We start from the raw sequence: 14,659 nt of genomic DNA on the forward strand, positions 1-14,659 counted from the left end.
GAACAGTTACACAATACCATCTCTTCCACGCGGTACTTGAAGGCCGGGCTTGCAGGGGCCCTGTTAACGCACGGTTTTCATCCTCCTCCCACCCCGTGCCCCCACCTCCAGTCCCCGCAGGTCGCCCCATGGGAGGAGAATCTTGCTGGAGGGAAACCATCCTGGGAGCCAAGTGGCTGAGTGCGGCTTGGAGCTGACAGCTTCATAGTTTACCTTAGGAGTTCTCCGTTCCTCTCAGCTTATTTAATGTAATGCCTCATCACCCCATAATATTCACAGGACACTTGACATTAAAAAGGGCCTTTTAAATCCCTGAAATAGGACTTTTTAATTCAACAGCACCTTGCAGTGTGTAATTGGTACAGTGCCTTTCCTGGGCGTGCTAAGAGGGAGACTTCTTTAGGGAATTTAATGACTGCCCCCTCAGGGTGGCAGCTCTGGAGGTGGCCTGCCACCCCAGCCCCATCCCTGCTGCAGCAGGCCCCATAGCTGCCACCTGCCTCTCTCTTCTTGCTCCTTTTTCCCAAGCCGGCTCTGACATGGATGCCTCTCTCCCTGGCTCCCTCATCCTGGCTCGTCCTTTCTCCCATAAATAAGTTACGTGGCAAAGACAACAAGCATGGGAAGCTCCCAGGGGCCTGAGACTGTCCCAGCTGGTCCCGTCCCTGTGTCCCTTCCTGTGTGGTTCTGAGCGGCTCCCTCATGTGACCCAGAGGTGAATCTGAGGCTGTGTGTCCCAGACTTGTTTCATGAGGTTCCAATTCCAGGAGCACTTTCTCAGAGACATGGTTTTATGGTCAAAAGGACTGAAAACTTCTGCTTGTAACCTGTCCCTCTTGGAAACATTCAGTGTGTGGAAGCATGCCGACATTTTTGAGGAGGCCTGGAGCCCAGAGGCCTGTGACTCAAAACCGAGTGAGCACCAACAGCGTGTTTTGCAGCCCACATAAGAGAGGCTGGTTCAGAGGTGGTCCTGGAGTCTCTGCGAGTTGCTTCTGGAAGCTTCTGAGCCCTTCGATCGGGTCCCTCTTGGCCCCAGGATGAGACCAAAGATCCTCTCCTGGCTCCACTCAGGAAAAGCCAAATTCGGCTGTCCTCTGAGGGCTTCAGGAAAGTTTTTTGGTCTATCCCGGAGCATTGTCAGCTGGTGTGCTTCTTTGGAAGTAAATAGAAATGAATCAAAGAGGGGCCTGTTTGTGGTCTGGATGTTGCATTCTCGGGGTCTGGTCAGAGGAAGGTCTGAGGCCAAGCTGAGCTGTTCTTAGAGGAAAGGATGGCACCACGGCTTTCTGTATTTGGAAAGCAAGTCCCTTCTTATCAAGCCAGCTGTCACGTGCTGGATTTCTCCACAGACGTGCCCACACATGCACAAACTTACATTAAGAACGCTCAGCTCAGCTTTCTGAAATGCAGGCTTTTGCTGTTAGCTAAATGAACTTGGCTTTAGCTTCTTTTTAATTGTTTTAGTTGTTTTTAATTAACAACCAATTCCAGCTTTTTGATTGATTAGTTGGTTATCTCTTCCCAGTTTTCATTTTTCTCTATTCTGGAAGATTCCATCTGTCACTTCACAGATGAGCCATGGTTTTGTTTGTTTTCATGGGGGTCTAAAAAGGCAAAACCCTGTGCAGAAGGTGACACCAATTGTATTCAGGGGCCGCCGTGACAACGTGCCACAAACAGAACGGCTTTCACAGCAGAAAGGTGTTGCCCCTACATTCTGGAGGCTGGAAGTCCAAGATGAGGTGTCGGCAGCGTTGCTTCCTTCTGAGGCCGTGAGGATCTGTTCCAGGCCTCTCCCCCGGCTCTTGGTGGTTTGCTGGCAATCTTTGGGGTTCCTTGGCTTGTAAAAGCATCCCCCCATCTCTGCCTTCATCTTCACGTGGTGTACTTCCTGTGGGTGTGTCTGTCCAAATTTCCCCTTTTCCTAAGGACACCGGTCATGTTGCATTAGGAGCCCACCCCCCTCCAGTGTGACCTCACGTATACTTAACCAATTATGCCTGCAAAGACCCTATTTCCAAGTAATGTCACATTCGCTCTTACAATGTGGTGCGGGGGTTAGAACTTCAACATAAGACTTTGGGAGGGGGGACGGAATTCTACGTGTAACACCAGTTCAGTGTGCAGTGCCACGTTCCATCCGCACCATCTAAGGAAGCCCTCCACTGCTGCCTCACCTTTTAGCCCGCCAGCTTCAGAAAGGAGGGCGGACAGCTAACTCACGTAGGTTGAAGGACAGGTGGGAACAGACTCAAATACGGAGATGCTGGAGCTTCTGCAGCAAGCTGACATTTTCTAAGAGGAAAGGGGCCCAGCCTCTCCTCAAGGCTTTCTGTCTAGACCAACCAAGGCAGGCAGAGGACTGGAGTTGGGTTCATTTCAGCACGAAACTTCCTGCTGTGTGTATAGTCCTGAGTTGGGCCCTGGGGAGAGCAGGAGGAAGTAAACCAGGCCCTGCCCATGGGGAAGCCATGGAGACAGACACGTGAGCTGCGTGGAGCGGTGTGGACCCAGTGCTATGGTCGTGATGACCTTTGCTGAGTGAGGGGACACTGAGGCTTCACAGGAGGTGACATGAGCCGGGCTCGTCATGTTATCAGACGGATCCGGCCAAGCTGGAAGGCAGAAGGGCGTAAGGCCCTGTCGTGTCTCCCAGGCTGCATGAGAGGCAGTGAGGTGTGAGGCGAAGCAGCTGGGGTCCGAACGGGGTCCTGAGTCAAGCCCCAGGCCGTCCCTCAGTTTCTTCATTGAGAAAATAGTTTTAGTTGAACGACTCAACTTACAGGGTGTGGTGTCAGGATCAGATGAGTTCAGAGGTGTGAGAATGTCATGGTTATGGGAAGTAGCAGACACGGGACCCAAACACAGGGCCTCCGTGTCATCTGTGACATGGGAAATGAGCAGTAGCCTTCTCTAGCCAAGGAGAGCAGCCTGGGCGGTGGCAGACCTGGACCCCCCGGGCCAGCCGGCTCCCTCAGGCGGGAGAGGAGGGTCTGGACGAGGCAGCCTGCTCTGGCCGTGACAGGAGCTGATCCTGTGAAAGAGGCGCTGGGATACAACGGCCAGAGCCAGTGCACTCAGAGCGCCAGCAGACCTGGGTGCCAGCAGCCACTTCCTGGCCGTGTGGTTTGCTCGAGTCACTCAACCCCCCCAAGCTCAGCGTCCTCATTGGCAAAATGGGGCTAACAGCAAACACCTGCCCCAGGGCTTGAATTAGGAAACCCGTGTGAGGCGCTTCACCTGGGGCTGGGCAGCTGGTGGTGAAAGTCAGCCAGTGCTGGGGGCTGCTTTGTGTGAGGATGGAAGGCAACGTTGTAGGGAGGGGCCTACGGGCAGCACGGGCTCCGTTAACCGTTGGTGCTCCCCCTCTTCTCAGGTCAGCCTGGGCAGGCTTTCCAGCATTCGTGTTTTCCTTCCCGGTATGGGTGAAGGGCACAGGGTGGTACAGAAAATTATTTAAACTACTTCAAGAATAAAATAGGTTCAGGCCCTCATAAGCCGTTTATAACCACCTATTACTCGTGCTTAATGGCCGTGCCAACACCGCCCATCACATTCATTAACTCGCCTGCCCTCGGGACTTCACCTTGCGCAGTTTTATTAGAGAATTAGTCCAACGTAGTGCAGTGTTCCGCTACAGTAATTAGTATCCAGACCACTTATAAAACGTGCCCGGGCCACCGTGGGAGTGGCAGCATCTATTTGCTTTGAGAGAGCAAATCCGAGAAGGGTCTTTCTAAGATTTTTCTCTTTCTGGTAGGTCAGAGATCAGTACAGAAACTCAGAAGACAAAGGCAGGTTCTTCTACGATGTCGTACCGACGAGAACTAGAGAAATACCGCGACCTGGATGAAGACGAGATCCTCGGAGCCCTAAGCGAGGAAGAGCTCAGGACCCTGGAAAATGAGCTGGATGAGTTGGACCCTGACGTGAGTAGGCACTACAGGCCAGCACGCTGTCACAGTGCAGGCAGCACCATCGCCACCTGGGGGAGGGGCAGGTGCCGACTTCGGAAGCTACCCCTTCCTCTTTCCTTTTTTGGCAATGACATTGGCATAACATTGCCTTTGGAGGGGTGTGTGTGTGTGTGTGTCTGTGTGTATATGTGTGTGTGTGTTGTATCAGTCAGGGTTCTCTAGAGAAACAATAGGATATATATACATATAAAAAGAGATTTGTTATAAGGAGTTGGCTCACATGATCACAGAGGCCAACAAGCCCCGAGATCTGCAGTGGGCAAGCTGGACCCAGCAGAGCTGGTAGTGTCGTTCGAGCCTGAGTCCAAAGAAAGAGAGCCAATGGTGTAGTCTCGGTCACCCAGGCTGGCAGGCTCAAGACCCAGGAAGAGCCGGTGTTTCAATATGAGTCCAAAGGCAGGAGGAAAACCAATGTCCGAGCTCAAGCAGTCAGGCAGAAGGAAATTCGCTCCTGCTGGTGGGAGGTCAGCTTTTTCTGCTCTATTCAGACCTTCAACTGATCGGATGGGGCCCACCCTCCTCAGGGGAGGCAATCTGCTTTAGTCAGTCTATCAATTCAAATGTTGTTCTCGTCTAGAAACACCCTCACAGACACACCCAGAATGATGTTTAACCAAATGTCTAGGCACCCGTGGCCCTGTCAAGTTAACATACGGTATTAACCATCACAACACTCTTTGTCAACTTGGCACCCATACAGATCTCCTTAAACCACACTTATCTCCCTGTAAAGACAATAACAAGGTCATAATTCTGCTAACATGACACAACTACCCCATGTACCACCTTCCAGAAGAGGAGGCAGAGTCCTTGAGCGATGTTCACTCTTCTCCTTGATATCCCGTAACTTAAGGACTATAAGGTAAAATTAACAATAAATACTATGATATAAAATCAATATATCTTATGTTACATGATAGGAGAATAGGAGAAGAAAACAAAGATATTTGCTTAATACACACGTACACACAAACACATTCATAACAAAATAAGGAGGAAATACTCTGCGACAGTTACAGTCCTTGTTTCTCTGACTGGTCCCATGGCCATAGTGATATTTACATCTACCCAGTCTGTATTCCCTTTGCCCCCAGCAGCATCTCAGCTGGTTGTGGTGTTTTCCCAGGTAGGACGAGCTACACCTTTGTTCTGGAAGGGCCTGGGCCACTGAGTCAGTAGTCCTGCTGGACTGGGTTCTTGTAGTTTTCCATTGACATTAATCGCAGGGCACAGTGACACTGAGAAAGCCCTGAGGACTCTCTTAGATTGCAGACACACGCCTTCTCACCTCCATCGCGCAGCAACAGTCCAGTTTCCCCTTGGTAATCAGGATCAATCACCCCACTCAGGACAGAAATACCTTCTCTGCCCATTGATTCAGAGGCATGAGAAGCCCAAAGTGGCTGGGTGGCAGTCTTAACTTCCAGTCCAATGGAATCATTGCTGTGTCTCCTGGTGGAAGCATTCCTTCCTCTGGAACTAAGACCTCTAGGCCAGCAGAGCATAAGGTCACAGGAACAGGCAGTGAACATTTTGCCCGTGGGTCATGACGGGTAATAGTGGGCGGTGCCACTCCCACTTCCACCCTTGAATCCTGGAACTGTGAGTCCTGGCTATGGGGGAAGCAGCACCGTCTACTGGACACTGGTTCAGAGCAGACACAGCCCCCTGGAGAACGTGCCCCAGCCCTGCAGGGAATCGCCCACTCCACCCTGCTGTCTAGCCAGCTGCTTCAGAGGGTGGCCAATGTGTCATGGAATGAATTGACTGAGAAATAAAGGACCAGAAGGATCCCTTTCACCTGTTTGATGTTTTTATCATTGCATCTCCTAGTTGGCACGTTTAATAAGTGTGTTTAATGCTCCGAATTTGCCTCTGCAGTCAGGACCACAGCATCAAGAGGCAGGAGGCTCCCTGGTCACGTCTGTGGTTGGCCAGCCACTCTGGAGCCGTTAGCAGGGCTGAGGGTGGGACTCCTGGGTCCTACTAGACGGGGCCTTCATCCTATATCTATATCCCAGGTACCCAGGTCAATGCCCAGCACAGAGAAGGTAGGTAATGAATGTCAGTGAATTCAGTGAATTTTCCATTTGATATATTTTTTAATTAAAAATGGAACATTTCACACTTTTTTTTTGACCTATCGTTGCTCAACTCTAGTTTAACAGTCATCCGTAAAGAAAGGAACATAGCTCTACCATTTCGCTAGCCTTTGAGTGATTGTAGCTCATGTAGAGGGAGAGGAGGTTAGCAGGAAAAAATGCAGGACTAGAGGTCAGAGGTCCAGTTCAGCCTTGGCCCTGTCCCTTCCACTCCATGTGACCCTGGGCCAGTTGCTGTCCTTCCCTAGGTCATGAAATGATGGCATTGGTTGGTCCCTTTCAGGGCTGAGCTTCCATGAGCTTATAACCTGATCTTATCTCCAGATGCAATTAAATGGCTTCTTTCTAGATAACCCAGAATCCTCGACTGGGGTCCCAGGTCCTAGGCCCCATAGAATGACAAATCCCTCCAGCAGTGTGTCCTCATCTTGCTGTTCACCACTTCCCCCTGCCCCCGCAATGAGGCTGCTCAGGTGGATGAGAAGGCAGCGCTGGTGGGAGGACCTTGGGTTGCTCCCCAGTAGCCTGGGTTTCAGTAAAAATAAGCGACATAGGCAAGAAACGATCAAGCTCCCAGCCTTTCGCTGCAACATTATCCTGTTCTAATTCTATCCTGGATCACTGTCGCGCAGAATTACAAGAACAAACAGCTTTAAAGAGTGAGAACAGCAGGGGCATGTAGCTACTTCTAGTCAATCCCACAGACATGCTCCGTTCCCTGCCAGCACAGGCCCTGCGCTGCCACCAACAGGGCAGCCTGCTGGCACTCTGCCCGCCAGATGCTCGGTCCGAGGGGCAGCAGGCCTGACCGACTCCTTCCTAAAGGGGCCGACAGGAGCGCAGGGACAGGGTGAATCCTTACTGGTGGCAGGCTTCCAAGAGCAGGTGAGAGTGGAACTGGGCCCTGAGGTTTTCTAAGCCAAGAATAAAAAGAAAGGATTCTTGGCCGAATGGAGGCCATCAGCAAAGTCTCGTGCCTGGAAGGTAACTGGGGCCGGGACATCGTGTGGTGTCTGTGGAGGGTTAGAGGAGCTGGAAAGGGGTTTGGAGCAGATAATGGGGACAGGCGGGGGGCAAGGCGGGCTGAAGAGTTCGGACTTTTCTCAGTAGGTCCAGGGGCCCTCGACGTGCAGTGACTCGGGGGGCTTGCCGACTGAGGACAGATGGCCGGGAGGAGGTTCCGGGGAGCCAGTGAGAGGTAGAAGGGGCTCACACAGGAGCCCGTCATCCTGCCCAGCCAGGGGTGGGAGAGTTCCTTCCCGAAGATGAGGAAGGGCCCCGGGCCTCTCCGCAGCCCTTCTGCCATAGTGCACATACTGCACAGTCTCCCGTTCCCAGGGCAGAGAGACGCAGACCCCCGGGGCCCCACAGGGCCCGCTGCGTCTGGCCTTTGGGCTGTTGAGCTGCTCTGAGCTGCCAGGTGGGAATGAATTTAAATTAGGCTGTGGCTGCAAATTGGGTGGGTGGTGACAGGTCAGAGCCAAGCATCCAACCCGGGAGTGGGGAGGGGCTGATGGCGGAGCCCTGTCGGAACCCAGGGTGGGAGCTTGTTTCATTTCTAAATGGGCCAAGAGCTCCCACAGCGCCCCCACCGCAGCTGTCAGGGCACCTGGCCCAGCAGCAGATTCCCAGGGCCCCTGCACCTCTCACCCGGCAGCACCCCGGAGCCCTGCTCACAGGTGATTAAGGAGAAGGTGCGCTTGTGTCCGCGGAGGGATGGAGAAGCAGGGAGCTGACTGACTTGCGCAGCCTCACGGGAGCAGGTGCAGAGACTCAGATCTCAAACAGGCTCCAACGTGTGTGCGCCTCCCACTCTGGCAGGACGAGGTGGACGTGCGTTTGGACTGGGGAGCAAGGTGGGCAATCCGAGACCTGGGATTCTTGTTCCATTGTGGTTTCAAAATGGACATTTTCAAAGACTCCTTTCTCTCTAAGTTCAAGGAAAAGAAAAGAGAAATCAGAGAGAGGATAGGAGATAACGGAGGCCAGTGGGGTTTTTGTCCCCGCCACACAATTGGCCCCTTCACTGAGATGTCTCTGTTACCTGATTTGCAAGTCATACGAAGGTTTTGAAAGGGCCTGGTGGGCCTCCCTTCTTTCTAAGAGCACAAACATTCCAGCTCGAATTCACCCGCCCTTGGCCCGTGTTCTGAAATCCCAGCGCAGGGAGAGGCCAAGGTATGCACACCGTGACAGGGTGGCCGGGAGGGGACACAGAGACCCGCCGGTGTCCAACTCTCCCCCTTCCAGAGCCCGAACTGCACCCAGCGTGGGGAAGGCACTTGCTCTAGGTCACACGTCCAAACAGAGCCAGGCCAGAACTCGGGTCCCCTGCTCCCTCTGTCATACTCTGCACGCCTCCTTTTGTAATTTTTGTTTAACAAGCTCTCATACGCCATTTTCTATGTGTAGACACTGTTTTAAGCACTTTGAAAATATTAATTCATTCAACCCTCATCATAATCCTGTGAGGCAGGCCCTGTTATCACCCCCATTATACAGATGACAACCGGGAGGTCAAGTAATTTGTCCCAGGTCCCACAACGAGGCAGTGGCAGAGCCGGGACCCGGTTCTAAGAGGTCCCATCCTAGCCATGTGGCTCTGAGGCTTCACTGGCGTCTTCAGGAAGGTGGTGGGAGCCACAGGTGTGCCCTGCTTTGTGCACAGTCATCCTCCTGTCCTCCTGGAAACAGCTGCGGTGCAGCAGTCCTTGTTCGGTCCTCGCTCTGCTCCCGACTGAGGCTGCTGCCTGTCCCTCCTTGGAATCCAGTTTCTGTCTGTAAAGTGGACGCAGTCAGCCCAGATGCCCTCGGACACTCCCACCAGCACTACGCATCCATGATTTTAGGAGCAGTTCCTGGCGGCCTTGTCACCTGAATGCAGCTGTCCCTCTCGGGGGCTCACCTTTCCAGTGAGGCAGCTGTTGAGCCCCGTGTCATGTGACCCGGGACAGCGGGAGAGTGGAAAGGCAGCTCTGTCTGCAGCACAAGAGTCCAAACTTGTGCACATTAAAAAGAAAAGTCCCCGGAACTGTCTCTCTCTCCCTCTGCGGCCTGGAAAACTCGAGCTTATCATGAGGTTGCTGGCCTTGGCCTCCCGCGGGAGAGGAATGCTCCCTGTGCTAAAAGTATCCACTGTTGACTGACTCCCGAGAGGAGCTGCCCTTCTCGTCTCTGGAGTTAAGTGGATGGTGCTCTGAAGCTGAGCCAATTCCTGCATTCAGACAGCTTTTGTACAGGCGGTGGGGACAATGGGCAACGTCCGAGACGTCTGAGAATGATGCGTCCCCTGCGGCCTGCGCAGGGGACCGTGTACAAGTTCTTGTAGGATCAGTAGAGGGTTAACATTGCCCGGGTGGGCCACGGGCACAGCCCTGCTGGAGTGTCTCGTTTAGTCCTCCGAGAGCGTTGGTTATCAGCCCTGTTTCATTCTTTTTTATTTTTTTACTTTTTTTTGAGGAAGATGAACCCTGAGCTAACTACTGCCAATCCTTCTCTTTTTGCTGGGGAAGACTGGCCCTGAGCTAACATCCATGCCCATCTTCCTCTACTTTATATGTGAGACGCCTACCACAGCATGGCTTGCCAAACGGTGCCATGTCTGCACCCGGGATCCAAACCGGTGAACCCCAGGCCACCAAAGCGGAACGTGTGCACTTAACCACTGTGCCACCGGGCGAGCCCCTCAGCCCCATTTTAAAAATGGGAAACTGAGGCTGAGAGAAAAGAAGTAACCAGCCCAGGATGCAGGCCGGGTGGTGCCGGGATTCCAGCCAAACAGTCGTGAGCCAGGAGCCTGCTGTTAGCTGTCACCTCCTGGGAGCCTGTGTGTGACGGGGCCTGGCAGGGAAGTCAGAGTACAGAGTGGGAATACCCAGCAAATTGATCTTTCCAATTTGGTTTCCTTTGAAGTTATGTTATTTTCACCATAAATACTAACCTTAAAAAGAAAGAAGCCACCAACACAACTGAACCTCTAAGTGTCACTTGTTAATGAGGCTTTGGGGAAAAGGAAGACTATTTTTTTAAATGTCTCAGTAAAAGGACCAAAATATTTGCGGGAGAGAAGATGGTAGAAATAATCCCAACCTTATAAAGAAATTGGGGCCAAAGAGTTGATTTTGAAGTCTGATCGTGGGAATGTGTCACCTTATAACCACAGAAACAACGATGGGAAACCACAGGCCCCCTGCACGGCCTGCGGTCGTCATCATCATCATCATCATCTTACCCCCTCCTCAGGTCTTCCTGCATGCCAGGCGCCATGCCGTGCTCTGTGGGCAGCGTCTCATACAATCTCCACAGGCCCCTATGGGTCCGATCCCCACAGGCCAGGGTTAAAGTTGTTCCAAGGAAAGGAGACGGGTCCCCAGAGTCACACAGCTAGTAGGTGATGGACAAAATCCAGGCAGACCTGCCCCTCTTGGCCCAGAATGTGTCAAGAGTTCTGACAACAAGGAGCCATGACCTGCAGGAAGAAACGATGGAGGGGAAAACCTGGAACTGTGGGATCTCAGAGCTGGAAGGACCCTGAGCCGCGGTGAAACCCCCCCCCACCCCTGGCCCCTGTGCGTACAGACTTGGCGTGGGCGGAGAAACCCTGATTGACGGGTCCCCGCGCGTGTTGTTCCAACGCTTTGAGGTAAGTATTGTTACCACCACTTTAGTGGTGAAAAATCAAAACAACAAAAACTCTGAAGCCCGGAAAAGGGAAAGGACTTGTTCAGGGTCACACAGCAAGTCAGCAGCAGACCCAGGACGAGAACCTGGGACTTGCTGTCACACGGCATGGCTTCCCACCAGACTCCACAGAATCGTCAGACCCTCCCTACTCACACCCCAGATGGTGTGCTGCAAGCAGGAGGCCGCCAGGTTCCGTCCACGGGGCGTGGTTCTCCTGTAACACAAACCGGCAGATTCGCAAGCCCAGGACAGAAGTAAACAGTTGAAATGGAAAGAAATAAATCTCTGCTCTAAAAATAGGCCCGCATCCTTAGAAACACTGCCGGTCCGCGCAGAGCCAAGGGTGGGCCTGGGGGGCGAGGGCGAGGGCGAGGGCGGCCAGGTGTCAGGGTGTCCCCACCCCACCCCATGAGCCCCTCCCCACACCCCTCCCCAGCCTCCCCAGAATGCCCTCTTTCAGCTCGGCCCCTCCTCCCTGGCCCTGCTTGCCGCTTCCCTGGAGACCTGGACCCAGCGCCCTCCACTCCTCGAGTCAGAGCCTCCCAGTCTTCGAGGCCCAGCCGCCCCCGCTCCGTGGGCCGCCTTCCTGACCCTCCCCCCAGCCCCCCGCTCGGCGCCGCCCCACTGAGGACGCTGAGCAGTTTCCTTTTCGATTCTGACATTTTTAATAGGAAACATGGTAAACATATAGCAGAGGTCAGAATATGCCTATGTTCCCATCATCCAGATTTAACAAAGGGAAAAATTTTGCCTTATTTGATCCAGATCGCCCTTAAAAAGAAAAACAAATCGCTATAGATAAAGTTTAAACCCTGCCTTCCCACCCCCCAGCTTCTTCCCCGTCTCTCCCCTTCTAGAGCTCGCTCTCTACTCTGGAGGCAGCGGCCGTGCACCCAGTGTCAGGCGGTAACCTCGATGAAGGAGGAAGGTGGGCTGGTTTCTCGAGGCCCAGAGCCATCCCGGTGCATCTTTTCCTTTCCCACTCTCGAAAGAGATGTCACATGAGAAAGGTCTTATTTACCACTTAACCCTCCAGGAAGAAAAGCAAGCACAGAGCCAATGATGAATAGTGGCTGTTTCTTGACCTCTGTGTGACAGTAGGGAGTGGTGGGGACTGAGGCAAGCAAGAGAGTTTGTGTTTGTTTGACTAAAGGGCACTTGCTGTTCAGCTCTACCAATTGTTGCCACTGTGAAAGTGCAGGCCCAACGCTGCCACCTCACCTAACATTTTAAGAGATGCTGGAAATCTGAATTTTTTTTTTTTTTGAGGAAGATTAGCCCTGAGCTAACACCTGCTGCCACTCCTCTCTTTTTGCTGAGGAAGACTGGCCCTGAGCTAGCATCCATGCCCATCTTCCTCTACTTTATATGTGGGACTCCTACCACAGCATGGCTTGACAAGCAGTGCATAGGTCTGCACCAGGATTTGAACTGGTGAGCCCCAGGCCACCGAAGCAGAAAGTGTGAAATTAACCGCTGTACCACCAGGCGGGACCCTGGAAATATGAATTTTTATGTGCATTTCTATGTCCCTATTTTAAAACGTTGGTGGCTCATTCAAACACAACAGACCAAACAAACCACGTTGGACATTTGATGAGACTGTCGGCCTCCCAGTTTGCAACCCCAGCCTGTCCATGTGACAGGCTTTTGTTTCTGGGTGTGTGTATATATATATATGTATACACACATATGTGTAAATATAATTAGATATATGAAAAGCTCCTTGCCCAGTGCCTGGCACACAGCAGGTGCTTAATAAATGTTTGTTGAACTTGAATATATGATGTGCCCGCTAATATCTAGGCTTCTTGAGCCACATTGTATGGCCACAGATATAGGGCAGCCAGGTACAATTGTACAAGTTGTGCACAGCACAACTCCAGGAGCCACTGTTCACATAAACCAGAGAGCAAATAATGCCCTTGGAGTTGTGCAGTGCACACTTACACAATCAGATGCAGCTGCCCTGACAGAGTGTCCCCATAATGCAGTGTCTGTTCAGTTGAATGGAAGTGAACAATTATGCCCTATGGTGACAAAACTGAAATCAATAAAGTGCTTCTATATGGAGTTCATAGCTTTATTCTGAGGTTTCACGCTAAAAGGGCTTTTGACCTTCATTTTGCAGAAAGGGGCTCCAAAGTAAGAAAGCACCAGTGCCCTCCATGTGGCCCCACAGCCCTGGGATGAGAACCCAGGTCGTCAGTTAGGATGCACCTTGGCAGCAAATGGTAGAAACTCAAAACAACATGCCTTAAGCCGTGGTTTGTTCATCCCTCAAGTAAAAGTCCCGAGGTGGCAATCTAGGGCTGCTGTGGAGCTCAGCTCCCCAGCCTTCCCAGAGTCCCAGAGTCCATGCCGTTCATCTTCCTGCCATCCCTGGGCTGTAGCCCTCATCTTCCTGGTCCAAGGTGGTGGCCGTGATAGCTGCATCAGAATAGAGGGAGGGGAAAAAAAGAAAAGGTGAAAAGCCCTTATTCAAGTGCCTTTAAGCACTTGAATATTTAAGTGCCTTATTTAAGTGCCGGAAGTTGCCCCTGGACGCTTCTCCCGTCATTGACTGGGGCTTAATTACCCTGGCTCAAACTAGCTGCAAGGGAGGCTGGGAAATGCCGTCTTTTGTCTGAGTGGCCATGTGCTCAGCTGAAAGAGTGGAGTGCTTTTCACACTCCAGAACGGGAGACATGACAGTGGGGACAATTTGAAGTTGGTCACCATGGGTTTGCCAGTTTGATGGCCTGATGTTCTGCTCTGCTGAAAGCCCTGAGGGGGAGGGAGAGAAGTAGATAGGAATTTTACCAAGCCCAGGCCCCCAAAGGAAACATTACAGAGGTCTTACTCTGGGACATTTCTCAAAACCCCTGTCAGGGGACCCCAGTCCCATCGTGGGCACCCCAACTCTGGCACCTTTCCTAATGTGTCCCCTCTCCAAACCTGCTGGGGGCAGCAGTTGGCTGGCCCAGCAAACAGCCTGGGGCAGCAGGTGTGACGTTGACCTGAAGGGTGTGCCAGTCTTGCCATCCTTTTCCCAGCTGGAGCACCAGTGCTGGGATTCTGGACAGTTCAGAGCACATTTTCTTAGTGCCCAGTCCTTGGCCCTGGGGACTCAGAGGCAACTGAGAAACATCCCAGCTGGCTCCTGAGGGGCACTCAGTCTCCTCGGGGAGAGAGAGATGGCGTAAATGTGCTCCAAGACAAATTAGGATGAGCATTATCTAAGAAGTGGCAAGGTGCCCAGGGGAGTTTGGCAAGAGAGCCGCCAGGTCAGTGGGGGGAGCACTGAGAAGGCTGGACGGGGTGCCCAGGGGAAGGGCTTTGAAAGATGGATGCCAGAGAGAGGAGGGAGGGCATTCCAGGCGGAGGGCACGGCCGAGCACGGCCCGGCAGTGTGAGGGCAGGGCGCCGGTGTGGAATGTGAGTAGCCTGGAGTGGCTGGAACATGGCATACTTGAAGATGGGAAGAGGATCAGGAGGCTGGAGTAGGTTGGGGTCAAACCAGGAAGAGCTCTGCCTGCCTGGCTGAGGAATTTGGTCCTGATTCTGTGGGTCGGTGGAGGGCTATGCTGCTGTGAGTGTGTTGTCAGTGCGTGATGGCAAGGTCTCTCTGGCTGATGGGAGGAGAAGGGAGTGAGGTGGAGAGCCCGAGGCAGGCAGGCCAGCCAGGAGGCTGCTCCGAGGGTCCCAGCAAGAGGCACAATGGCTTGAATGAGGGGGGCGCCCGTGGGACGGAGACGTTTCAGAACCCTGCAGCTTCAGACTCGCCCAGACTCCTCCCCCAGCCGGCCGTGCCCCTGGTTCTGCTGTGGCCTTGTCTGTGCTGCACCTTCCATCCCCTGGAACACCCCTCACCTCCCCCTTCACCTGCTGTTTCCTGCCTGGTCCCCTGGGACA

At 52.9% G+C, this 14,659-nt stretch overlaps 1 protein-coding gene and 1 long non-coding RNA gene across 10 annotated transcripts in view; one reads left to right on the forward strand and one right to left on the reverse strand.

Moving 5' to 3' along the window:
- TMOD1 (tropomodulin 1) overlaps positions 1 to 14,659 on the forward strand; it is an 83,040-nt gene that overhangs the window by 16,995 nt on the left and 51,386 nt on the right. For all 9 annotated transcript variants that reach the window (XM_070250888.1, XM_070250887.1, XM_070250892.1 and 6 more), the window contains exon 2: positions 3,764 to 3,932. In XM_070250888.1, the coding sequence (XP_070106989.1) occupies positions 3,813 to 3,932 (120 nt within the window). In that variant the 5' untranslated portion in view covers positions 3,764 to 3,812. The remainder of the gene's footprint in view (positions 1 to 3,763; positions 3,933 to 14,659) is intronic.
- On the reverse strand, positions 6,070 to 11,189 carry LOC111770685 (uncharacterized). Its single transcript, XR_011432447.1, has 3 exons — positions 10,919 to 11,189; positions 10,314 to 10,550; positions 6,070 to 8,012 (listed from the first exon to the last, which is right to left on the reverse strand). It is a non-coding gene; the product is annotated as an uncharacterized lncRNA (long non-coding RNA).

Source organism: Equus caballus, chromosome 25 (assembly GCF_041296265.1).
Source record: "Equus caballus isolate H_3958 breed thoroughbred chromosome 25, TB-T2T, whole genome shotgun sequence".
Classification (NCBI taxonomy): Eukaryota; Metazoa; Chordata; class Mammalia; order Perissodactyla; family Equidae; genus Equus; species Equus caballus.